Genomic DNA, 26,741 nt, shown 5'->3' on the forward strand with positions numbered 1-26,741 from the left:
TTTTTTCATTCAATAATTATATTTATGTCATTCATTAATTATATTAATTGTATTGATTTATTACATTCAGGACACTATGTCCTGATACTACTGTCCATTTGTGGGGTTTGTCCATGACACCAAACAGAGATTCTGTACTTGGGAAATCATTGCTCTATATTCCTTTCTTCTCTGTCTTGAGATAATGTCTAATCTTTCTGAAAATAACGGGATAATATTTTATCTGACTTTTTTTTTTCCCCTGAAATGGGGTTTCTCCATGTAGTTTTGGTACCTGTCCTGGTTCTCACTCTGTAGACCAGGCTGGCCTCGAACTCACAGAGATTTGCCTGGTGCTGGGATTAAAGGTGTGCACCACCGCCGCCCGGCTTGGAGTATCCTTTAGCCTAAATCCAGGAATGAGAAGAACCAAAGCTCTTGACATGTGAGTGAAGAATGTGCTTGCTATTGTAAGTTTCTATAATTAGTCTGTTTATTATGACAGCACAGTTGGAGCACAAAATACTTCAGATGGTAAACAGTGGGGTCAGGATCTTAATTCAGTAGGCAGGCATAGTTAAGTACTATCTATTTTAAGTGTACAGTTCAATGGTTTTTAGTAAATGTGTAGTGCAACCACTGCCATAATGTTATTTAAAGTCATTTTTTTTGTTTTGTTTTGTTTTGTTTTGTTTTTCGAGACAGGGTTTCTCTGTGTAGCTTTGGAGCCTGTCCTCTATAGCCCAGGCTGGCCTCGAACTCACAGAGATCCATGTGCCTCTGCCTCCCGAGTGCTGGGATTAAAGGCGTGCGCCACCACTGCTGCTTAAAGTCATTTTCATCATTCCCAAAGAAACCTAGTGAAGTTATTTTCCATCGTTAACACCAGACCCATAAAATTGTACAATATATGATCATTTCTTCGACATAACATTTCTAAGGTTCATCTAAATACTAATACTCCATTTCCTTTTATCACCAAATGACATTTAAAAATAATCTATGCTGTTAGTGGTGGCACAGACCTTTGATCCCAGTACTTGGGAGGCAGAGGCATGTAGATCTCTATGAATTCAAGGCCTAGTCTACAGATCGAGTTCCAGGCCAGCCAGGGCTACATAGAGAAACCCTGTCTTGAAAAAAACAAACAAACAAAACAAAAAACAGTCTATAACATGCTAAAGTCTGCATACATTGGGACAACACCTCTACCATTCTAAGAAGCCCAGAATGTGTAAAATACTTCTGAGAGAGTTAATGGAACAAGTAACTTGTGATACAACTAAACCATTCTTTTCTTTTAAGCAATAGTCTTGGCAAAAACTGTAATTCTGATATCAGGTATTAGAATTACTTTCTTCTGATTATTAGAAAATGAAATTTTAAATATTTCTTTTTAAATAAACAACGCATATTAAAATATGGATAGTATAAATGGGGAGGGGTCCAAAACTTTACAATAACATTCCTAAAATGTTAAAATGGTTTTAAAATGGCTTTTAAATTTATTTATTATTATCATGTGTATGTGTGTACACAATGTATATATGTCAGAACATGTGCCATTGCATGCATGTGGAGGTCAGCAGAGAAATTTGTGAAGACAATTCTCTAACTGACGTGGGTTCTAGGGACTGAATTCAAGTGTCAAGTTTGAGGAACAAGCTTCTTTACTCACTAAATGATCCCACTATCCCCCAAGGGTCCTTTTGCATAGATGGAAAGCAGACTCCAAAATTAATATCGAACTGCAAAAGACTCTGACTAACCAAAACAACACTGAAAAGAAGAACAGAAACTCATACTTCCTTTCTAAATTTTACTAGTTTTATGATAAATCGAAATAACACAGATGGGGGTGGTGGTGCACAACTTTAATCTCAGTACTCAGGAAACAGAGGGAGCCGGGTTTCAGAGTTCTGGGTGAGCCTAGTCTACAGAGTGAGTTCCAGGACACAGAGAAACCCTGTCTTCAAAAACCAAAAACCAAAATAAAAAAACAACCAATTAAACAAATAAACAAAAAGCACCAACAACTACAGTATTGATACTATGAATAAACATGAAATTGATACTATGAATAAACATGAAATCTAAAATACATTTATAGCTATATGGATTTTTGATAAGAGTGTCAAGACAATTCAACTGGTGAAACAGTTTCTTCAAATGGTACTGTTGAGAACTGACAATCCCAAATGCCAAAAACCAGTTTGCACACAAAATAAATTAACAGAGGCTCATGATGTAACTTTATGGTAGGGTCCTGGGTTCGATCCCCAGCACCATAAAACAAATACAATCCAAACACTTCAATAGATCAAACAACTAAATATGCCAGGTGTGGTAGTACATGCCTATAATCCCAGCACTTGGGAAGCAGAGGCAGACAATTCCTACAAGCCAGAGCTGCATAGTGAGACCCTATCTTAAAACTCAGGAGGCAGAGGCAAGTGGATCTCTAAGTTCAAGGCCAGCCTGGTCTACAGCTTGAGTTCCAGGACAGCCAGAGTTGTTACACAGAGAAACCCTGTCTTGGGAAAACAAACAAACAAAACAAAAAAATTGAGTAAGATGGAAGAAAACTAGTAAACAGCACTCCTCCATGGCCTCCACTTCACTTTTTGCCTCTAAGTTTCTAGCTTGAATTTCTGCCCTGACATCCCTTCACAGTGGACTACAATTGCAAGAAAGATGAAATAAACTGTCTTAATTATGGTTTCTATTGCTATGAGGAGACACCATGACCATGGCAACTCCTACAAAAGAAAACATTTAACTTGGGCTAGTTTATAGTTCAGGGGTTTAGTCCATTATCACCATGCTGGGTAGCATGCAGACAGACATAGTGCTGGAGGAAGAGCTGAGAGTTCTACATTTTGATCTGCAGGAAACAGGAAGTCAACTGTGTCCCACACTGGGTGTAGCTTAAGCATAGGATGCATACCTCAAAGCCCATCCCTACAGTGACACACTTCCTCCAACAAGGCCATACCTACTCCAACAAAGCCACACTTCCTAAACATGCGACTTCCTATGGGGGACATTTTCTTTCAAACCACACACAAACCCTTTCCTCCTTAAATTGCTTTTGTCATGGTGTTTTATCACAGCAATAAAAGGCAAACTATAAGAGCAGCCATATCTAGGTTTTATATGAATTTAGGTTTTCTTACTTATCCAATGAGTCATCTCCCCAGGTTACACACACACACACACACACACACACACAAAATGAATCATGCTTCCATAAACTTTATATATATTTTTTTAATTTTTTTTTTTGGTGTGTAATAAATTTTTTATTATAGTTTTTTTTAAATTCTTTTCTCATATATTACATTCCAATCAGAGTTCCCCCTCCTTTCCCTGACCCCCGTCTAGTCTCTCCAGTCTTCCCGTATAGCTATTTTTGAAACAAAGTCTCATTGTGTAATGTTGGCTAGCCTGAGCTTATTTTGTAGACCAGGCTGGCCTTAAACTCAGAGATTCACCTGTCACTACCTCCCCAAGTGCTGCTGGGATTAATAGTGTATACTACCATGCATACCTTGTAACTAATTTTAAACTATTAGCAATAAAAACTGAAATTACATTTTCAGACTCATCGCAATAATACCTCCAATAAGAAGTATAGCTTACAATTTTCATAGGCAGCATACCCAGAGACACAGAGATGTGGAATGTTAATTTCTTTTCTTTTAAAGACTATTTTATTGAGCGCAATCCAAGGAAACAGTGGGCTAGGTGGTAACTAGAATACTGCTTCTGGATTCTTATTTCTAAAAGCAGAGTTTTTAGTACTTACTCGTTTGCAGTACCAAAAATCTGGACTTGGTACATACTCAAGAGTGACCTCTTTGTCACGGATCATTAGAGTTCCCTGTAAAAAGAAAGACAAAAGACATTAACTAAAACCCTTAGAGTAACAGAGACAGGAAGACACAGATGGCCTTTCCAGTCTCCAAGCTGAAACATTTTATGAAAAGTATGAATATTCACCAATATGTGAGATGGCTGCTTTAAGCCACAGACTTGGGACAGTGTGGCAAAGCAAGCTTAAGTTTAGGGAAATGGGTGGGAGAAGGTAAAACTTGTCTTCAGCCTTGGGCTCCAGGAGGCTGGGGTACTGTCCTTGGGCAGGTTATGCCCAGTTCCTTTTCCAGGTCTTGTTGAACACTCTCCTGAATTCCAGCAAGTGCCTTATCCCTTGCTCCCAAACACTATTAAGCACAGAGGCATAGGTTCTCTTTAAATTACCCTCTTTTCTATGGCTAACACATCTCCTTGGAGAAGTAATACACTCGTGACTTGGGTGTCTACAGTATTTCTTTGGAATACTGGCTGTACAGCAAAAGCACCAGGAGAAAGAAGTACAACACCAAAGACAGGAAGAAAGGAGGAAGGTGAAAGTTTCACAGCAGAGCATATTCTTATATCAGCAAACTGTGATTAGCCAGTAGCAGCAACACCGGTGGCGGTGGCGGTGGCGGCGACGGCGGCGGCAGCAGCATCACCAAACAGATTTGGAGCCTACAGAGTGAGCAAACTCTAAGTCTGAGGAGCAACAATTGGCAAATAAGTCTTTGCAAAATCTGGCACAGGAACGGGTAGGATAAGGGGGTCTCAATAAGTCTCTAGTTATAGAGCTTCCTTGCCTATTTTAGACAAGTCACAAATTCTACTTCACATTAAAAAAAGTTTTAATAAACACAAGCCAGTAGATATATTAGAGCAGAAGGGGGGAGGGGTCTCTGCTTGCTGAGAGGGCACCCTCACCCACACTGGTAAGTGAACTAACCGAAGATGTGACTCTGGAACTAGCCCCTGCGCTGTGTTCATTCTCCGCCCTCTAGGGTCCTCTGTGTCTCCTCAGACAGGGCTCAGAATTATACAAGTCATTTCCTTGCAATTGGACCTCAGTTTCTTGCTTGAATCCATACATCTGTCAAATAATGCTTTACCTCTCTGCTTTTCGCACCAAAAGAGTCAAGAGAAATACATAGAATATGATTATTGTCTTGTTAAATAAAACCAAAGGAAAACTGCCCATCTAATTGGGTCTTAGAATGTAGTTTCTGACAAACTGCTTCAGTATTGCTCTACAAGCTAAAGAACAATACTAATAAAAATTGCTAACATTTACTAAGCACTTACTCAGAGTCAGAAACTAAGTTTATTATATTGCTTAATCCCCTAAATGATCCCATGAAGTAATATTTTTACTTTACAGATAAGAAACCACTTTTAGAGAGGCCGGATGACCAGTTGGTGAATGTCAGCATAGGATTCATTTAGGTCTCTAGAGAAGGGCCTCTTGGCTCACTTATTCACCAACTTGTGCTTGGTATTAGGAACAGGTAATCAATCTATCCTCAGGAGTCAATCAGGAAAGAGATCTGTATGTAGGAAGAGTCAAGGTCGAACTTCTCTGTTATGCTCTATCCACAAAGGAAAAACTAGTAAATGTAACACCTTTCCAAATCAGAGGACAGGGCATCTCATTTGGGAAAGCATGGGCTCTCCAAAAACTCAGGAAGTAGATAGAGGCAGGAGGATTATTAGTTCAAAGCCAGCATGATCTACAGGCAAGTTCCTGGCCAGCCAACGCTACACAGTAAGACCCTGCCCCTCCAAAAGTATTAATACATAAACAGTAACAAACAAACAAAAACACAAAACCAGGCTGGCACCATAGCTTAGTATGTAAGGTGCTTACCACCATGCCTGACAAACTGAGTTCAATGCACAGGACCCATATAGTAGGAGAGGACCGATTCCTACAAGTTGTCCTCTGACTTCTACATGCACTCCATGTCACATTACCCACTAATACACTTTGTCTCTTTGTCTCTCTTTCTCTGAGACAGAGTTTCTCTAGGTAACAGCCCTGGCTCTCCTGGTACTCATTTTGTAGACCAGGCTGGCCTTGAGATCTGCCTGCCTCTGGGATTAAAGGCCTGTGCCACCACGCCTGGCTCACTCTGTCTCTTGATTAAATGTAAAAACCAAAACCAAAACCTAACCAAAACAACAACAACAACAAAATGCTAAAACACCAGGTGGTGATGGTGCATGCCTTTAATCCCAGCACTCAGGAGCCAGGCCTTTAAACCCAGCACTCAGGAGGCAGAAGCAGTGAATCTCAGAGAGTTCGAAGACAGCCTGGTGGTCTACAGAGCAAGTTCCTGGATGGCCAGGACTACAAAGAGAAACAAAAACAGACAAACAAACAAAAAAGAAAGAGAGGAAAAAAGAAGAGCTAAAACAATGTGGACTCTGGAGTAGGCTCTCTAAATTTGAATCTTGCCTCTACTCCAAGATCTTCAGAAAGGTCAGCATCTTTATTTTTCAGCTTCCTCATCTGTAAAGTGGGATTAACAATTCTTTTTTTTTTTTAATTTTGTTTTGTTTTTTCGAGATAGGGTTTCATTGTGTATCCCTGGCTGTCACTGGAACTCACTTGGTAGACCAGGCTGGCCTTGAACTCAGAGATCGCTTGCCTCTGCCTCTGTCAGGATTAAAGGCATGAGCCACAATTGCCTAGCCAGGGATTAACAATTCTTTTTTTTTTTTTTTTTTTTTTTTTTGGTTTTTTGAGAAAGGGTTTCTCTGTGTAGCTTTGGAGCCTTTCCTGGAACTCACTTTGTAGCCCAGGCTGGCCTCGAACTCACAGAGATCTGCCTTGCCTCTGCCTCCCAAGTGCTGGGATCAAAGGTGAGCCACCACCACCCAGTTAACAATTTTTAACTCACCAGATAATGGTAAAGATTATGTTAATTAGTCCATGTAAAAAGCCTATTATAGATTAAAAAGTGATTAAAATGTTGATTTCTTTGAACACTAAATTCTCAAAAAAGGACTAGTATCAGTAGGTGCAACAAGATGGGGTCAAATACTCACTACTTCACCTTACTAGTTTGTCAAGTAGAACATTTCACAAACTATTTCAGTCTTAGAGACTAAGCTTTCAAAAATAGGGTCTCTCTATTTAGTCCTGGCTAGACCCAGGTTGGCCTCAAACTCAAGAGATCACCAGACTTTGCCTCACTAGTGTTGGAATTAAAGAAGTATCTCACTACTCCCAGCCAGAATCTTTATCTGATAACACTGTGTTAGTTGTTAAATTGCTAGTCTATGTCTTAAAATTCCACACTAAACCTTGCTGGCTTTTTATCAGCACCAAACATGTAGCTAATATAGCTTAATAAGTTTTTGTTACGTAGACAGAGGACTGAATAGAATCATTTTCAGAGGCCCAGAACGCTTGACATACAGTACCCCTGGAGGGAGATATCACTTTCAGAGTACACAGCTATGTACCCAACCCCCAAAACATGAGGTGTGTCATTTGAACAGTGAACAACAGTCATCAGGCAAAGCACTACTGTGAATTTGTATATTCTGAATTTATCACTTGGAGGTATCAGTAGATTTAGAAATTTCTAAGTCAAGGGATATTTTTTATAATTCTCAAAAGACAAATATGTTGCTTCAGCAGCTTCAATGGATAACTTTTTATCACAGGAATGAACTATTCTACCCTTATCAGGAGTCCTCATAGGTATGCCAACTTTGAGATTGTATCATATGTTTCAAAAGTGGCCTCTCTTCTCTCTCTTTGGAGACAGGGTCTTACTGTGTGGCTCTAGCTAGCCTGGAACTTAGAGAAATCATCCTATCTCTGCTTTCTGAATGATGGGAATAAAGGCATATACTACCACACTTAACTTAGTTTTCATTTTGCCTAAACTTCCAGCAGTTCTCAGGTCTCTACTTACACAGGACTGGAATTACAGGCATGTGCCAACAAGCTCAGCTTAAAAGCAATGATTCCTCATCTTCTCCTACAGATCAAGTAGCCTTTATATATTTTTTCAGCCTTTATATTCAATCTGCACACACTAGATATCAAGCTACAATGAAACTGCTAAAGACTGTGAAATGGTTTTAATATTTCTATTGAAGAACAGCCAATTGTTCTAGTAAGAACAGTCATGGGAAAATTTTAAACAAAAACAATCAGGGTTATCTATGGCTTGATTGCCCAATTATCATCAAACACGGGTAGCTCAAATATACAAAGTATAATTGTAAGATCTATGCACTACACCCCTCCCCAATCCTGCCAGCCCCTTTCCAGATATCCGAGCAGAATTCTGCCAGTGTCTCCTAGGGAAGTAACCTGTAGGGAGATGAATTAGTAAACTAACAGAATGATACAATCATTTTTAGTGGTTTTCTACTTGTAATTGTCTATTATCTATCATTTTCATATATTAGAGAATTTTTATTCATCATGTGAAAGATCACTAAGCTAAAAAAGCAAAGGTACTATGAAGGCCTTTAGTCTAATTAAACATGGTAGCCTAGTTCCTAAAGAAGTATTATGTGCCAGGCAGTGGTGGTGCTCGCCTTTAATCTCAGCACTGGGGAGGCAGAGCCAGGAGGATCTCTGTGAGTTCAAGGTCAGCATGGTCTACGGAGCGAGATCCAGGACAGGCACCAAAACAACACAGAGAAACTGTCTTGAATGTGCGGTCCCTACCCCCACCCCAAATATCATGTATTTAAAAGTAAAATCCAAGACATACCTTTTCTACAGTTTATATTAAACTAAAAACCACATATCCTCCTCAAGTCCAAAGTCCTGTGTCTTGGTTAGGGTTGGTATGGCTATGACGAAACACCATGATCATAAAGCAAGTTGGGGAGGAAAGGGTTTACTCAGCTCACACTTCCACATTGCTGTTCACCACTGAAGGAAATTGGGAAAAGAACTCAAACAGGGCAGGATCCTGGAGGCAGGAGCTGATGCAGACAGAGGCCATGGAGGAATGCTGTTTCTTGGTTTGCTCTGCATGTTTTCTTATAGAACCCAGGACCACCAGCCCAGGGATGGCACCACCTACCATGGGCTGGGGCCTCCCCATTGATCACTAATTGAGAAATTGTCTTACAGATGGATCTCATGGAGGCATTTCCTCAACTGAGGCTCCCTCCTCTCTGATGACTCTAGCTTGTGACAAGCTGATACACAAAACCAGCCAGTGCACCCTCACTTGGCAAAAATCACATGTAGGTATTCCAAAGTATATTTCCAAGAGTTTTAATGAGAAGCCGCAAAAAGGCATACATACTTATGCCTGATTTGGCAAATCAACAACTCACTCTCTACTGCACTGATAGCTTGCTGTTACTATGTATTTGGTGTGGGGAGCCTCCCACTGCCTATATTGTAATGTGTTCATCTCATGAATATCTTCCATCTAATGGGCACATTTATATCTGTGGATTGTCAGGAAAAAGATTTCTTCCTAAGCTGTATAATTTTGATGAATAAAAACAACACCAGGATATTTTTCATAACTAGGCCTATTGTTCCACAAGGACTGTGAGACGCTTAGGACCTGTTTTATATCATAGCTCAGGCTGACATAGGAAAATAGCTATATTTCCAGCTCTAAGACAGCCTTTATACCATTAGCTAATTTAAAGCTTCAAAGTAACTTCAGATTAGACCAGGTGCCTTACTAATGGGTTTTTAAATAAACTGTTCCCAGGAAATGCAGTTCAGTTCACAAGGACAAATAGCCAGCTGTCTGACTTGTTGAACCAAGGTTAAAGGTGCAAAGCATTGAGAGCGGCGGCCGAGACGCAGTTGTAATAAAGACCAGAAACTGAGCTTTTATCCACTGAGGACTTAGTGAAAACAAGGAGATTCAGAGCTTGAAACAGGCCTTTAATCCCAGCACCCGGGGAAGGAGACATCTCCGTGGGACGCAACTAGAACGGATCGGAACACTCAGTCTGAGGCCAACCCAGGGCCCAGCTGCCGATCCTACTAAACCCAACAACTTGGAGGTGTTGGTGAGATTACCCTACTAAACAACCTGCTCAGCTGAGATCCGTTCGGGAGAGGATTCAGAATCCTACAGTCTGCAGTCTGAGTAAACAAGATCAGCTGAGGAGTTGACGAATGAGCAAAACGTGACCTGAGAACACAAAAGAAGGTGCCTCCCAGCCACCGAACCAGATCACCAGAATCATAAGCCTCACTATACCCACTGGGAACAGGTAAGCCCCCATCTCCGGACTGGCAGATCAGGTCTCTAGCCTCTAGGTCCTACCCATCGGAGTCCCAGGGACCAGACAGCTACCTTTCCCTACTCCCCCACCAAAAAACAAACAAACAAAACCCTATGAACCTAACAATCACTGAAATCATAAGCACACCGTGCACCAACTGGGAACAACTGCTCCCAGAGACAGAACCTACTAACACTGATTTGACTAAGCTGCTCCCGAAGAAACAGAGCCCAACAGCACCGATTTAACCAAGAACTCCTAGTGGACCAAGACTAACAATTAGAACAAGGGAGGGTCTCTATTGTGCTAGCTGTAGTAACAAATTATGAAATGGCAATCCCAGAAACAGTAGCAGCTGTGGCTGCCACTGATATAACAGCAACAACAGCAGCAGCGATGTCAAATTCTCTTCTGGAGCATGTGGGCATCCACTAGTATGGACATAACTCCAGGAACATGAACCCCCAAGGCCCATTTTTCTCGATCCCAGCACGCCTTTATTTCTTTGTTAAGTTTCAGTCTGGTAGATATGTCTTTTGGTGAGAGTAGTGTGTTGAAATCTCCCACTACTAATGTGTGGGGTTTGATGTGTGATTTAAGCTTTAGTAATGTTTCTTTTATGAATGTGGGTGCCTTTGTATTTGGGGCATAAATGTTCAGAATCGAGACTTCATCTTGGTGGATTTTTCCTGTGATAAATATGTAATGTCCATCCTGATCTCTTTTGATTGATTTTAGTTTGAAGTCTATTTTATTAGGTATTAGGATAGCTACACCAGCTTGTTTCTTAGGTCCATTTGATTGGAAAGCCTTTTCCCAGCCCTTTACTCTGAGGTAGTATCTGTCTTTGAAGTTAAGGTGTGTTTCTTGTATGCAGCAGAAGGATGGATCCTGTTTTCTTATCCATTCTGTTAGTCTGTGTCTTTTTACAGGTGAGTTGAGACCATTGATATTGTCGGATATTAATGATCAGTGATTTTTGACAAAGAAGCCAAAACTATACAATGGAAAAAAGAAAGTATCTTCAACAAATAGTGCTGGCATAACTGGATGTCAATATGTAAAAGATTAAAAATAGATCCATAGCTGTCATCATGCACAAAACTCAAATCCAAGTAGATCAAAGACCTCAACATAAATCCAGCTACACTAAACTTAGTAGAAGAGAAAGTAGGAAGTACTCTTGAACACACTGGCACAGGAGATCACTTCCAGCACCAGCAGCACAGACACTGAGCACAACAATTAATAAATGGGACCTCTTGAAACTGAGAAGCTTTTGTAGGGCAAAAGACAAGGTCAATAAGACAAAAAGACAGCCTACAGAATGGGAGAAGACCTTCACCAACCCCACATCTGACAGAGGACTATCTCCAAAGTATATAAAGAACTCAAGAAACCAGACATCAAAATACTGAACAATCCAATTAAAAAATGGGCTGAAGAGCTAAACAGAGAATTCTCAAAAGAAGAATCACAAATGGCTGAAAGACATTTAAAGAAATGCTCAACATCCCTAATCATCAGAGAAATGCAAATCAAAACGACTCTGAGATACCACCTTACACCTGTCAGAAAGGCTATGATCAAAAACACTAGTAACAGTCAATGTTGGAGAGGATGTGGAGCAAAGGGAACACTCCTCCACTGTTGCTGGGAATGCAAACTTGAACAACCACTGTGGAAATCAGTATGGTGGTTTCTCAGAAAACTGGGAATCAATCTACCTCAAGACCCAGCCATACCACTCTTGGGCATATACCCAAGGAATGCTCCATCATACCACAAAGATACACGCTCAACTATGTTCATAGCAGTACCTGGAAACAACCTAGATGCCTGTCAACTGAAGAATGGATTAAGAAAATGTGGGGGCTGGAGATATGGCTCAGTGGTTAAGGGCACTAGCTGCTCTTCCAAAGGTCCTGAGTTTAATTCCTAGCAACCACATGGTGGCTCACAGCCATCTGTAATGAGATCTGGCACCTTCTTCTGGCCAGTAGGCATACACGCAGACAGAACACTGTATACATAATAAATAAATAAATCTTTAAAAAAAAAAGTGGTACATATACACAATGGAGTACTATCAGCAGAGAAAAACAATGACAGCATGAAATATGCAGGCAAATGGATGGAACTAGAAAATATCATCCTGGGGTTGGGGATTTAGCTCAGTAGTAGAACGCTTTTCTAGCAAGTGCAAGACCCTGGGTTCCGTCCTCAACTTTGGAAAAAAAAAAAAGAAAGAAAGAAAATATCATCCTGAGAGAGGTAACCCAAACCCAGAAGGACAAACATGGTATGTACTCACTCATAAGTGGATTCTAGATATAAAGCAAAGAACGATCAGACTGCAACCCACAGAACCAGGGAGGCTATATAGCAGGGGAGACCCTAGGATGACTGTGGCTAATAATAAATTTTGGTTTTACTCAATTACTGGGCAAGCCTCAATGAAACATTTTACAATTAGGATAAGAATTTATACTGTATCAAGCTGATAATAGAAAAATAAATTTTAAAAAAAGTGAAAAAAAAAAAAGCAGTCATGAGAAAATTAAAGTCTTGGGCTGATGACCCCCCCCCCCAAAAAAAAGGTGCAAAGCATCTTAATCTCAGTAACAGCCTCTCTCCTAGGTCTGACTGATAACATAGGACAGTGTTTAACTCCCTACCAATTAGAAAGTTAAGATTTATTACATGTGTGTTGTCGAGATGACTCTTTTTTTTTTTTAAATCATTCTTTTAAAAATTGGAATATGACCTTAAAATGTAACTCCTATATTCAACACGAAAGAGTCTGTTGGGTATATATTAGCTGTGAAGAACAAAGAGGAGCCAACACGAAAGAATAAAGAGAAAAGAAACCATCAACAGGTTTGAGTGTAAGCCCCTCAGATAGAAAAGCCTAATTTACACTAACACTGTGGATTTTTTTTTTTTTTTAAACAAATCCTGTGCTGTCTGGAGGCTGGAACTCCAGGATAGCAATAAGATATGCCCCACTTTCTAGTAACCAAGCCTCAAGAATTCTTAAGGTACTGGGAAGTACAAGACTACTGCCACCACTGAGACTATGATTGCTGCGTAACATAGAAGACCTTTCCATTAAACATTAAAGTACACAGAGAAAGAAAGAGGTTCGTAAGTAGAAGAAGAAAATATGTAAGTTTTGTGATTGTAACTCACACTGAAAAATCACAATCCCTTTGCTGACTTTTCTTGCAAACACAGGATGAGAGGATGAGGTCACTGATGGCTGAGAACTATCACTATTGACTGGAAATAATGACCTTTATTTATAGAACAATTCATTACAAAGTCATTCTTCACAACTATCATCTCAACTTCACTTGATTCTCCTGAGTAGACTATATGTAAAACCTATTCACATGGAATAGCCTATCCAAGATTACGGAGCCAGTTAGCAATATATATATAGTAGAAAAGACAGATTTTCTTTTTAACTAGGCTTTCTTTGCTTCATGACATTTGCTACACCAATGAGGTAGTTTCTGAAGATGCTGAAGATAAAAGATTAAAGAAATTCACAGGCAATGGACCCAGAATGAGTTTACAGAGACTGTCATCAAAGGTTGCTTCTTTTGCTGTTATTCTTTAAGATTTCTTTTCATTGTGTATGTGTCTGTGCATGTGAATGCAGAGACCCTGGAACTGCAGTTATAAGCAGTTGCCACCCACCTGATGTTGGGTGGTAGGAACTAAATTCAGGTCTTTTGCAGGAATAGTATATACTCTTAACTACTGAGTCACCTCTCTAGCCCTTGTTGTTGATGTAGCTTAAAGACAGAGTTTCACTATATAGCCCACATCAGCCTCCTGAGAGCTGGGATTACAGGCATGTGCTACTATGCTCATCAGACCTCGCTTCTTGAAAGCACTGCTGAGCTCCCAAATTAGCTCTCAAAGTGATAGTTCTGCTCTTAAAGTTTCTACAATTACTTTAGGTGTTTTGCTGTGAGGTAAACGGTTGCTATCAAGTGGCTGTTACTAGTACATTCAAGTACCATAAAAGTAAAATAATAGCTATTTATTTACTGGTCTAGTAACCCAGGCTGGTCTTGAACTTCTGATTTCTTTTATCTCCACCTCCTTATGTAAGTGCTATGATTATATGGATGTGTCACAGGCCGAGCTCCTATAACATCTTTTTAAAACAGATATATTGGAGTTGAAAGCATACATGGCTCAGTGGTAGACTGCTTGCTTGTCTGACACAAGCAAGACCCTAGGTTCAATTCCCAGCACTGCAAAGCAATCAAATATATGACAGCTCCTTGACAATAAAAGCTTCCTCCTTTTGTTTTTGTTTTTGTTTTTGTTTTTCGAGACAAGGTTTCTCCTGTAGTTTTGGTGCCTGTCCTGGATCTCGAGCTGTAGACCGGGCTGGCCTCGAACTCACAGAGATCTGCCTGGCTCTGCCTCCTGAGTGCTGGGGTTAAAGGCGTGTGCTACCACTAACCGGCCACAAAAGCATACTTTTTATAGAACTCTTTTGGGTCTAGCAGTCAAGTCTGTCCCATGTCTCCTGCACCCTCCACCCCACCAAAGCAATGCAAAGATTATGTTATGGTTCAAATATTTTATAAAAGTAACTATTCCCAAAAGCCAAAACTAGACAAGAACAAGGTGGCACAGATTTTTAATTCTAGAACTCAGGGGGCAGGTGGATCTCTGAAGTGAAGCCAGATTGGTCTACATAGCAAGCTTCAGGCAAAGGAGAGTTACACAATTACATGTGACCTGGTGTGTGTGTATGTGTATGTATATCACATACAAGCAAGGTATAGTGGCACATACCTGTAAAGCTGAGGTAGGAGGATCATGAGTTCAAGGCCAGTCTACATTACATTGTAAGCCTGTCACAAAGGAACAAGCAAATAAACAGGACAAAAGGAAAAGAGCAAGAAATGAAGTAGAGAACAGAAATTTTGAGGGAAACATCAAATATTGTCTTGTGGCAATTCTGTAGTTTAGCTGATTGATCTTCTCTATCCCCTATGTCTAGACTGCTCTTTGACGGAACAAGATCTGTGATGTCCTTTGAGAATCCAAGTGATGAGGCCAGGAATCCTACTTCAGGTTCCAATTGATGGCCAAGGAACAAAATATTTCAATTTGAGTCATACTACCCCCACATACCAAGTACTGGGATTAAAGGCATGTGCTACCACTGCCTAGCTCTAAGACATGGTTTCTTATTTACCTTGGAGCTCACTGATTATGCTGGGCTGGAGATCCAAGATTCTGCTTGTTTCCACCTTCCCAGTATTGAAATTAAAGGTACACCCTTGTCACACTCCACTTTTTCTGTAGGTGCTTTGGCTCTAAACTCAGGTCCACATATTTGTACAGTGTATCCTCAGCTCCCCCTTATTTTTTTACTGGAAAGAGGGGGGACCCCACACAGTCTCATGTAGCCTACACTAAGCTTGAATTTACTATGTAAAGCTGGATTTGAACTCCTGATCCTTCTGCCTCCACCTCCAGTAGTAGGATTATAAGCATGTACTACTATGCCCCGTTTTGTGCTTAAAATTTTACTTTTAAACTTTTATTTTTATTTTGTGTATATGGGTATTTTGCCTGCACATCTGTCTGTGCACCACACATGTTCAATATCCTTGGAAATCTGAAGAGGGTGTCCGATCTCCTGAGATTGGAGTCAAAAATATTAAACACAAATTCAAGACAAACAATTCATCAGTTTTAAACTACATACAGTTTTGAGTAGCATGATAAAACTTTCCATTTTCCAGCTCCATCAGATCTGAGACATACTCACACTGTTCACACTGCATTGATCATTTAGTAGCAGCATGTTATCAGATTACTATCTTAGATTCCTGAGATTGTGTGCATTCAGGTAGTATAGTGTAGAAAGATGTGCTATCTCATTATCACAGTTCTAAGTAACATTCCAATAGTCCTTACTTTGTTAATAATGGGCACATATGTGGAAGAAATAATGCTCACAATTTGAATATAGCAAAGAAGAGCTTTTTGTTTGTTTGTTTTTCAAGACAGGGTTTCTCTGTGTATCCCTGGCTGTCCTGAAACTCACTCTGTAGACCAGGCTGTCTTTGAACTCACAGAGTCCCATCTGCCCCTGCCTCCCGAGTGCTAGGATTAAAAGGTGTGTTCTATCTTTAATCAAAAAGGTTAAGCTCTCAATTTAATAAGGAAAGGGGGAAAAAGCCTATATTGTGACTTCTACAGTGTGTAATAATAAATTTTTTATCCATGAAATTATGAAGGTAAGTAGTAAGTACTTAGTTAAAATACGAAAAAGTCATTAATTTGTATTATGTAGGAACAAAATATAGGAAAACTATAAACAGGATTCATCTGTGGCTTCAGATACCTATTGAGTGCAGAATGCGTTCCTTTGGATAAATGAAAACTACTACAATCAAAACAGCCAAAGGAAGCTGAGCATAGCAGTGTATGCATATATAGGGCCAGTTAGTCAGAACTGAAGCAGGAGCATTGCTGAAACCCAGGCATTTGAGATCAGTTTGGGTGACACAGGGAGACTCAGAACCCATAGCTTTTTTGTTTATTTTTGTTTTTTGAGACAGGGTTTCTCTGTATAACAGCCCTGGCTGTCCTGGAACTTACTCTGTAGACCAGGCTGGCCTCCAACTCACAGAGATCTCCCTGCCTTTGCCTCCCAAGAGGCAAGGCATGCTCCACCACCACTCAGCTGACCTACAGCTTTAAAACAAAACAAAACAAAAAAACCTTTTTATATCATTTATTTATTTATGTATGTGTACACATCTGCATATGAGCACACATGCACCACAGTTTACATGTGGAGATCAGAGAGAAACTTGGGAATTGGTTTATTCTTCCCACCATATGGGTTCCAGGGATTAAATTCAGGTCATAAGGGTTGGCAGCAAGTGCCTTTACACAGTGAGCCATCTCTCACCCAACCAAGACAGTACCACTTTAACAATACACATACACAAACAACAACAACAAACCAGCCAAAGGTTTGACAGAAATTGAAACTAACAGGTAGATAAGATATTCCTTCACTAAAGACATTTCACTAAAAAAAAGTATTAGCTGCAGCTATTAACACTCAGAACAACTAAGAATGTGCCTCACAAAAAATAAAAAAACTTGTTTGCTTTACAGGCAGAAGTCTCACTATGCAGCCCTACCTGGCTGGGTACTCACTATGTAGAAAGGCTAGGCTTGAACACCCACAGATCAACCTGCCTAAGGTCCTCAAGCTCCTGTAGCAAGCATCTTACCAACTGAGCTGTTTCCCCAAGCTCAAAAGATATTTGTTAGAGAAGGGCTTGGGTATATATTTCAGTGATGGAGAACTTGCCTAGCATGTGCAAGGCCCTGGGTTCAATCTCCAGTATGTAGGCGAAAGGGTGTAAATAAGGTATCTTTTTGGTATAAAAACTATCAAAATTTCTAAGATGTTAAATGATTATAAAGATGAAATTGTCCAATAAAATATTGTAAAAAAGAAGCCATTAAATGGAGAACTTAAAACAATATGAGGAAGCAGCTATATATCTGGATTTTCTGATGCAGGCTCAATACTGTGTTCAGTCCCACTGAAGGACTGTGTCAGCATAAACCAATCAGAAGCTTACAGGAAGACAGTCAAGATATAATTTACAAATAATTTACATAATGCCTTCCAAGAGATTCTGATTCAGTGTTCTATTTCTTCTGTGGGGCAACTTTTAGAAATGTATTCATAATTATTTATTTTTATTTGTTATTTACTATTTGTGTGTGTGTGTATCTATGTACCACAGTAGCCACAGTGTGCATATGTTGTTCAGAGGACTCACAACTTGCAGGAGTCAGTTCTCTCCTACTAGGAGGATTCTGAGAATCAAACTCATCATCAGGCTTGCATCAAGTACCTTTACCATGTGGCCCAGTCCAACTTTTAGAAATTAAAAAAATTATCCTTACTCATTCCCTAATAATTCTTCATCTCCTCAGATCATGCTAGCCATGTCAGGATATGTATTCTTTGTTAAACAACAAATATATTCTGAGAAAATAAGCATTGAGGCTTTAGCAGTGACTCCTAATCCTCTCCTGAAGATTATGGTTTTTGTTTTTGTTTTTGTTTATTTGTTTGAGATAGGGTTTGTGTAGCCCTGGCTGTCCTGGAACAATCTGTAGATTTAAGTTGACCTAGAGATCAACCTGCTTCTGCTTCCTAAATGCTGGGATTAAAGGGTGTGCACCACCACTGCCTGACAGAAGAGTATGCTTTACTGTGGGAAGATAATAGACAAGTACATTAGCATATACACTATACAACTTGGTTTGGGTAGTGGTGTAGGGTCTAGTACATGGCAGGCATACACTTTACTATCACTGACCTTTACTCCCAGGCCTGTTCTATGATAGTCTGATGAAAGGAACAGAATGAAAAGAATCCTCTAATGCTGCTGGCAATGAAAGGAACCAAACACAGAATAAACTCTATGTCAACTGTGTTGACAATTCCTGAGAAATAAAGTGCATTATGAATTGCATACAAGATGATGCTGTGTAGTAATCTGATTTCAAGCATTCCATCCTGAAGAGAGGTTCATTAATACTTAGGGGAAAAAAAAAAAGGGAGAGATTAGGAAGGAGATGGCTCAATGTAAAAGCACTTGCCACTACCCCTGATAACCTGAGTTTGATCCTCGGAAGCCAACGGTAAAAGAGGAGAAATGATTCTTAAAAGTTGTCTTCTGGCCGGGCAGTGGTGGTGCACGCCTTTAATCCCAGCACTCGGGAGGCAGAGCCAGGCGGATCTCTGTGAGTTCGAGGCCAGCCTGGGCTACCAAGTGAGTTCCAGGAAAAGGCGCAAAGCTACACAGAGAAACCCTGTCTCGGGGGGGGGGGGGGGGGGGGGGGACGACAACAACACACACACCCCAAAAAAAGTTGTCTTCTGATCTCCATATCCATATACAGCATGTGCATGTTTGTGCATGCACACAAAATAAATAAATATTTAAAAGAAACAAGTAAACAAAACTTCCATGTCCTAGGAAGTTCCTGTAACTTAGAAGACTTAATTTAAGTCCTTCCCCCACGGCTTTAAAAGCAGTGAACAATTGCTGGTGAGAAGCTTCCTTTAAAGCCAAGCTGTCTGAAAGTTATACAGGAACCATTCTGAGGTGGGCTTTTAGGTCATGCAGTTGCCTTTGAGTTGTCCATACTCCTCATAATTAATACCAATAAATTCACTGGTTTAATAAGCTAAACTCTGGTGGAACTGTTAACTTTGGTCTGTCAAATACATGTTTATTCATGTTTCCCCAGCAAACATCATACAACAAACATATGAAGCTGGAGTTGGCTAAGAGATAAAATGATAAACCACCCTAAGACTACAAGTAAATTGAATCAAGACACTTTTATTCTTGCTGTGATAAACCTGGAGGAAATGTTAGTCTTTTTAGACTAGAGGCATTCCACCTCTGCTTTTGTTTAGGTGAATAAAATACAGAACAATTTAAAGCAGAAAAAGTACATTCAAAGTTGTCCTAATTAAGTTTTTTTTTTTTGTCACCTTACACAAGATAGAGTTGTCATGGAGGAGAAATTTCAATTGAGAAAATGCCTCCATCAGATTGCTCATAGGCCAAGTCTGTAGTTCACTTTCTTGATTAATGATTGATATGAGGGGGCCCAGATCATTTGGGGTGGTGCCAGCTTTGGGCAGTGGTCCTGGGTGGCATAAGAAAGCAGGTTGCCGGGTGGTGGTGGCGCACGCCTTTAATCCCAGCACTCGGGAGGCAGAGCCAGGCGGATCTCTGTGAGTTCGAGGCCAGCTTGGACTACCAAGTGAGTTCCAGGAAAGGCGCAAAGCTACACAGAGAAACCCTGTCTCGAAAAACCAAAAAAAAAAAAAAAAAAAAAAAAAAGAAAGCAGGTTGAGGAAAGCAGTGAGCCTTCATGGTCCATGCTTCAGTTCCTCCCTCCAGTTCCTGCCTTGGCTTCTCCTGATGATAGATTGTAACCTATAAGTCAAATAAACCCTTTCCTCCCCAAGTCGCTTTTGATCATGGTACTTCATAACAATAAAACCTAATACACCACATAACACACAGTCCCATTCTGGAACTCCTAGCATTTTGAGTCTACTGATCTTGTATTCAAACTGGTTCTGATACTGGTATCAATGGCGGTCTGTTCCAAAGCCTAAGTACGCTCTTACATTGGATTCAAATTGGCAATCCTAACTCAGGTTCCTGAGTAATGAGTTACAGGTATGTGCCACCATTCCCAGTTTGAAAAATTATTTTTATTTTAGAAAATAAAATAGCCAGGTAGTGGTGGCACATTCTTTTAATTTCAGAACTTGGGAGGCAGAGGCAGGCAGATCTCTGAATTCAAGGCCAGTGTGGTCTACAGAACAAGATCCAGGACAGTCAGGGCTATAAAGAGAAACCCTGTCTCCAAAAAGAAAGAAAGAAAGGAAAAAAAAAAAAAAACCAAAAACCCACACTCTTTCAACCATGTAACCTTGTCACCAACATAGGATTTCTATTTTATTCTTCAAATTTGCTACTTTAGTATCAGCTGTTATTTTGTCTTAGAAACTGATGAAATGAGAGAGATCTTACAGTAATGATACATTATGGACATGCAAGCACACCTGCTTATAACCATTTGGTCATAATTTAGTCACAGGTGCAGAAGATAGCTTGTAGGAGCTGGTTATCTCACTCTACCACATGGGTTCTAAGGATTGAACTCATATTCTCTGGTTTGGTGGCAAGGCCCCTTTCTCCCTAAGTCACTTGACCAGCCTTATCCTAAGTGTCTTGGTAAGCACTCTAATTCCAATCTTTCTCCTCTAACCACACACATTTTTGCTAGACTAATTTTCCTCATCACATTCAAATTCCCACCCAAAGTTCTGATTCCCTATATTCTCGAACTCACAGATCCTCCTGCCTCTGCCTTCCAAGTGCTGAGATTAAAGGTGTGCACCACCACACCCCACTTGTGTTAAAATTTAAGAATAGATATAAAGGATAATGACCAGAAGGGGCAGGAGAAGTTTCCATATAAGAAGCAATGTTCTGTTTAAAGACCTTGAAATTAGTTAAATGAGATATTTAAGTAAAAATACATTTATGCTATGATATTTTAAGTTATAGACCAAAAAGAAAAAATATCTATGGACATAAAATACCTATGGACATGCTCTTCACATTTGTGCACTTGCCTATTTTATTCAGATTCTTCACAAAGAGTCATTCTAGGTAAAGTAATTATTTTCTATCATAAGCATGATGCTCTAAACAACTGAGCTAATGAGTCAGGTGTTAATCTGGCAATCTTATAGAAAACATAATATTTAAATGCCAACAAAGTTGCTAAAAATACACTACCTATTTTTTGGTGTGTTCATAGTAGCGTGCGCGCGCGCGCGCGTGTGTGTGTGTGTGTGTGTGTGTGTGTGTGTAAGGCATAGGTGTGTAGGTTTTTTTAAATTTATTTATTATGTATACAGTGTTCTGTGTGTGTGTGTGTGTGTAAGGCATAGGTGTGTAGGTTTTTTAAAATTTATTTATTATGTATACAGTGTTCTGTGTGTGTGTGTGTGTGTGTGTGTGTGTGTGTGTGTGTGTGTAAGGCATAGGTGTGTAGGTTTTTTTAAATTTATTTATTATGTATACAGTGTTCTGCCTGAACACCACAAGAGGGAACCAGATCTCATTACAGATGGTTGTGAGCCACCATGTAGTTGCTGGGAGTTCAAGCAACTCAGGACTTCTGAAAGAGCAACCAGTGCTCTTAACCTCTGAGCCATCTCTCCAGCCCCTGTCAGGTGTCTTCTTCAGTGGCTCTCCATCTTACTCTTTTGAGACAGGGTCTCACTAAACTAGTGCTCAACTGTTAGGCTAGAATGGCTGGCTAGCAAATCCATGAGATCCTTCTGTCTCCAGCTCCCCAACACTAAGATTATAGTTACATGCCCTACACTTGACTTTCTATATTAGCGCTCTGGACGCAAACACAAATTATTAGGTTTTCATGGTGGGCACTTCATAGACCCACCTCCCCCATCCCAAATACACTACTTTCTGGATCTGTGAATAATACCATTGTAGGAAATTTATCCTAAGCATCAATTTCCTTTTGGCTTAAAGAATAATAGACATTTTTTGTTAGTTCTGTGAATTTATATATCTAGTATATAGTAGGTCCCCCTTATCAATGGTCTTAATTTCTATAGTTTCAAGGGAAAGTACTTTATCACCGAGAGATAGCAGGCCCCAGTCCTGTCTCCTTTAAAAGTACATCTGCCTTTGGTTGGCCTCTATAAATACTCAAAACTAGCACAGAATAACATTAAAGACTAATACACCTCCAGTGGTTTTTGCCTCAAAAAAATAATGAAGAGAAAATCCAAAAACAGAAAAGACTTTTATAAGAACACAAAGGAAACAAAAAACAAACAAAAGATTCCGAGATAAATTCTTGGGAAATAACACCTCATATTCCACTAATATATTTAATATCACTATTTAAAAAAAAATCTATCACTTATATATCTACCTGAAGATTAGGCTGGGCGGAGGTAGTGCACGCTTTTAGTCCCAGCACTCGGGAGGCAGAGGTAGGCAGATCTCTGTGAGTTCGAGGCCAGCTTGGTCTACAAAGTGAGTTCCAGGACAGGCTCCAAAGCTACACAGAGAAACCCTGTCTCGGAAGACAAAACAAAACAAAATTAGAGTAGCTGGGCAATGGTGGCACAGCCCTTTAGTCCCAACACTCAGGAGTCAGAGGCAGGTGGATCTCTGAGCTCAAGGCCATCCTGGTCCACAGAGTGAATTCAAGATAGATTAGGGGGCTGGAGAGATAGATGGCTCAGAGGTTAAGAGCCCTGACTGCTCTTCCAGAGGTCCTGAGTTCAATTCCTAGCAACGACATGGTGGCTCACAACCACATGTAAATGAGATCTGGCGCCCTCTTCTGACCTGCAGATATACATGCAGGCAGAACACTGTATACATAAATAAATCTTTAAAAAAAAAAAAAAAAAAAGATAGATTAGGGCTACATAGAGAGACTCTGCCTTGAAAAACCAAAAAATAAAAATAAAAATGAAACAAAATCTTAGAGAGAGAGAGAGAGAGAGAGAGAGAGAGAGAGAGAGAGAGAGAGAGAGAGAGACTGACTGACTATACAGGGTGACCAAAATACTCTATTTTTCCATTTTTGATTGAATATATATGGAAACCAATAATTATAAAAGAAATGTAAATAGGTAGAAATCACATGTAAAAATCTACCAAACGAATAAATCTAAAATAGGAATAGTGACTAATTTCCTTCTTGTTTGTTTTTTGCTTTCTCTAAGACAGGGTCTCATAGATCAGCCTAACTTCCACCTCTAGAGGGCTGAGATTAAAGGTGTACACCACCAGTCCCAGCTAATTTGTTTCTTTACCTCTGCTGGCAATGTTAAAAAAAGAATGAAATATTTAAAATACACAGAAAACTGTAAGATATAATAACAAACACCATTGTACTACTATCTAGTATCTCATTAACTAGTCTTGGTTGTTCTGGAACTTACTCTGTAGACCAGGCTGGCCTCAAACTGAGAGATCTGCCTGCCTCTGCCTCCTGAGTGCTAGAATTAAAAGTGTGTGCCACCACAGCCCAACTTTGTTGTTGTTGTTGTTAAGATTTATTTATTTATTATGTATACAGTGTTCTGCCTGAATATTTGCCTGCATGACAGAAGAGGACATCTGATCTCTTTTTTTTTAGATGGCTGTGAGCCACCATGTGGTTGTTGGGAATTGAATTCAGGACCTCTGGAACAGCAGTCAATGCTATGTGACAATATAGTTGCAAAGTTATTTATCACAGATTGTTTAATGTTAAATAAACTAGCTTTGTAACTCATGATAATCTAGGCTATAGGACGCTATAGAGTAACTAAACATGATACAACCTAAATGTATCCAAGGGCTGCTAAGATGGCTTAGAGGATAAAGACACCTGCCTATATGCCTAATGACATCAGTTCAATCACTAGGACCTGTTGGGTGATGTCTTTCTGTACGCTGTGAATATATGTTGTTCCTATTGGTTAATAAATAAGCTGCTCTGGTCGATGGCAAGGCAGCTTAGAGGCAAGCGGGAAATTCAAGAAGAAAGGCAGGAAAGAGAAAGGTGGAGTGAGGGAGACGCTAGATGCCAGGCTGCCATCTTAGGAGCAACATGTTAATGGGATGCAAATAAAGCCACGGTACACGTGGTGATACATAGATTAATAATTATGGGTTGAGTTAAACTATAAGAGCTAGCCAGCAAGAGGTCTACCATAGGCCATACAGTTGATAATTAATATTAAGCCTCTGAATCATTATTTTATAAGCAGCTGAGGGACCTCCAGGCTGGGCAGGACCAGAGGAACGCAGTCCTGTGGGGCCGGGCAGGACCTGAGAAAACTTACAGCTACATTTGGCTGCCCAACGTGGCTAAGAGTCCTTGATGTTTTTGGAAAGTATGTAAGTTCAGTTCCTAGCATCCATGTCAAGTGGCTCCCACCTACCTACAACACCAGCTCCAAGGGTATCTGAGGCCTCTGACCTCCACAGGCACCTGTACTCCCTCTACATAGACATAATTTTAAAAATAAAATTAAAAAAGATTTACTTATTTTTATTTTTTATGTGTCTTAGTCAGGGTTTCTATTGCTGTGAAGACACACCATGACTACAGCAACTCTCAAAGCAAAAATATTTAACTAGGGTGGCTTACATTTTCAGAGGTTCAGTCCATTAACAGCAGGCAGACATAGTGCTGGCTACATCTTGATATGCAGGCAACAGAAAGTGGACTGTGACACTGGATGATATCTTGAGATAACTCAAAGCCCACCCCCACAATGATACTTTCTCAAACAAGGCCACACCTCCTAATAGTGCCACTCCCTATGAGAATATGAGGGCCAATTACATTCAAACTACCACATTGTGTTTGAGTATTTGGTAGAGGCAGGCAGATCTCTGTTAATTCATACGTTCACATAATTTATACATTTACATAATTAATTTTTTATTTTTATTTTTTAAAAAGCAGCTCACAATAAATGAAAACACTACCTATTAAAAATTGTAGATACAGAAATAAAAAAGATTAAAAAAAACCTCAGTAAACTAAGAATAATGGAAACTTCTCCAACTAGATGGATATCTACAAATAACTTCTAGCTAATATTATCTTTAGTGATGACAAACTAAATGCTTTCCCACCAGATCAAACACCAGGAAGGGGATAAACCCTCCAAAAGTAGATTTTTCAGCACTCTATTTGGAAATCCTACATGTCAGAATAGAAAACAAAATTTATACAGATTGATAAGACACACAACTGTCTTTGTTACAGATAACATGGCAGTCTGGTTGAAACACCCAAACAAAGGGTGGCAGGTCCCCTGGAGGTGTACTTACAGGCAGTTGTGAGCCACCATGTGAGTGCTGGGAACAGAACTTGGGTACTCTGGAAGAGCAGCCCACGCTCTTAACCACTGAGTCATTTCTCCAGTCCCTAAATGTACTTTAAAAAAAAAAAATTATTTATTACATATACAGTGCTCTATCTGCATGTACACCTGCAGGCCAGAAGAGGGCACCAGATCTCATTACAGATGGTTGTGAGCCACCATGTGGTTGCTGGGAATTGAACTCAGGACCTCTGGAAGAACAAGCAGTGCTCTTAACTGCTGAGCCATCCCTTCAGCTCCCCCTAAATGTACTCTTAATCAAAATTCTAACAATACATTTGGTATTTGTGGACATCAACAAAGGATCCTACAGCTTATATGAAAATAATCTTAATGGTTTAAAAAATGTTTATTATTTATTTTGAGGCAGGGTCCTTCTACACACTTCTGGAACTCACTCTATATAGACCAGGCTGGCCTTGAACTCATAGAGATGCACTTGCCTCTGCCTCCTGAGTGCTGGGAATAATGGAGTGTGCCACCACACCTAGCATAACACTTATTCTTAATCTCTATTTTATCTCTCCAGCCCATAAACTCACACTTAATAAAAAATAAAGTTCATGTGGAAAAACATATTGAAGAAAAGTAAGTTAGAGATTGACACTACCTAACTGTTAGCCTAACTATAAAGACACAGGAAACAAGAGAGTGTGCTACTGACAAAAGAACAGAGGGCTCAAAAGACCTCATACAAAGACCTGGACAAGGAGGAAAAGCAATTCAGTAGGATAAGAATAGTCTTTTAGGGGAGGGGAGGTTGTTCTGTTTTGAGACACAGACTCATTCTGTAGCTCAGATTGGCTTGCAACTCACTATGTAGCTCAGGCTAGCTTTGAATTTAAGGCAATAATCTTGCTTCAGTTTCCCAAGAGCCTCACCATGCCTAGCCCAATTGTAGTCTTTCCAATAAAAGACACCAAAACAATTAGATATCCATATGCAAACGGTAATCTACTCTATCATGAGGATTAACTAAAACAGTGTTAGACCCACATGTAAATGCAAACTAAAACTCTCCTACATAAGACAATACACAAGGAAAAATCTAAATGACCCAAGATAGTTTTTTTACATTCAACTCCAAAGGAATGATGCATAAAAGAATTGATTAAACTGG

At 39.8% G+C, this 26,741-nt stretch overlaps 1 protein-coding gene across 7 annotated transcripts in view; it reads right to left on the minus strand.

The window, feature by feature from the left end:
* Positions 1-26,741, minus strand: part of Rbm6 (RNA binding motif protein 6) — a 122,778-nt gene that overhangs the window by 31,368 nt on the left and 64,669 nt on the right. For 6 of the 7 annotated variants that reach the window (XM_059268603.1, XM_059268600.1, XM_059268601.1 and 3 more), the window contains one exon: positions 3,788-3,862. In XM_059268603.1, the coding sequence (XP_059124586.1) occupies positions 3,788-3,862 (75 nt within the window). Of the gene's footprint in view, positions 1-3,787; positions 3,863-4,780; positions 4,875-26,741 lie in introns of those variants that run through there. The other variant, XM_059268606.1, reaches the window with a different exon arrangement.

Source organism: Peromyscus eremicus, chromosome 7 (genome assembly GCF_949786415.1).
Source record: "Peromyscus eremicus chromosome 7, PerEre_H2_v1, whole genome shotgun sequence".
Taxonomy (NCBI): Eukaryota; Metazoa; Chordata; class Mammalia; order Rodentia; family Cricetidae; genus Peromyscus; species Peromyscus eremicus.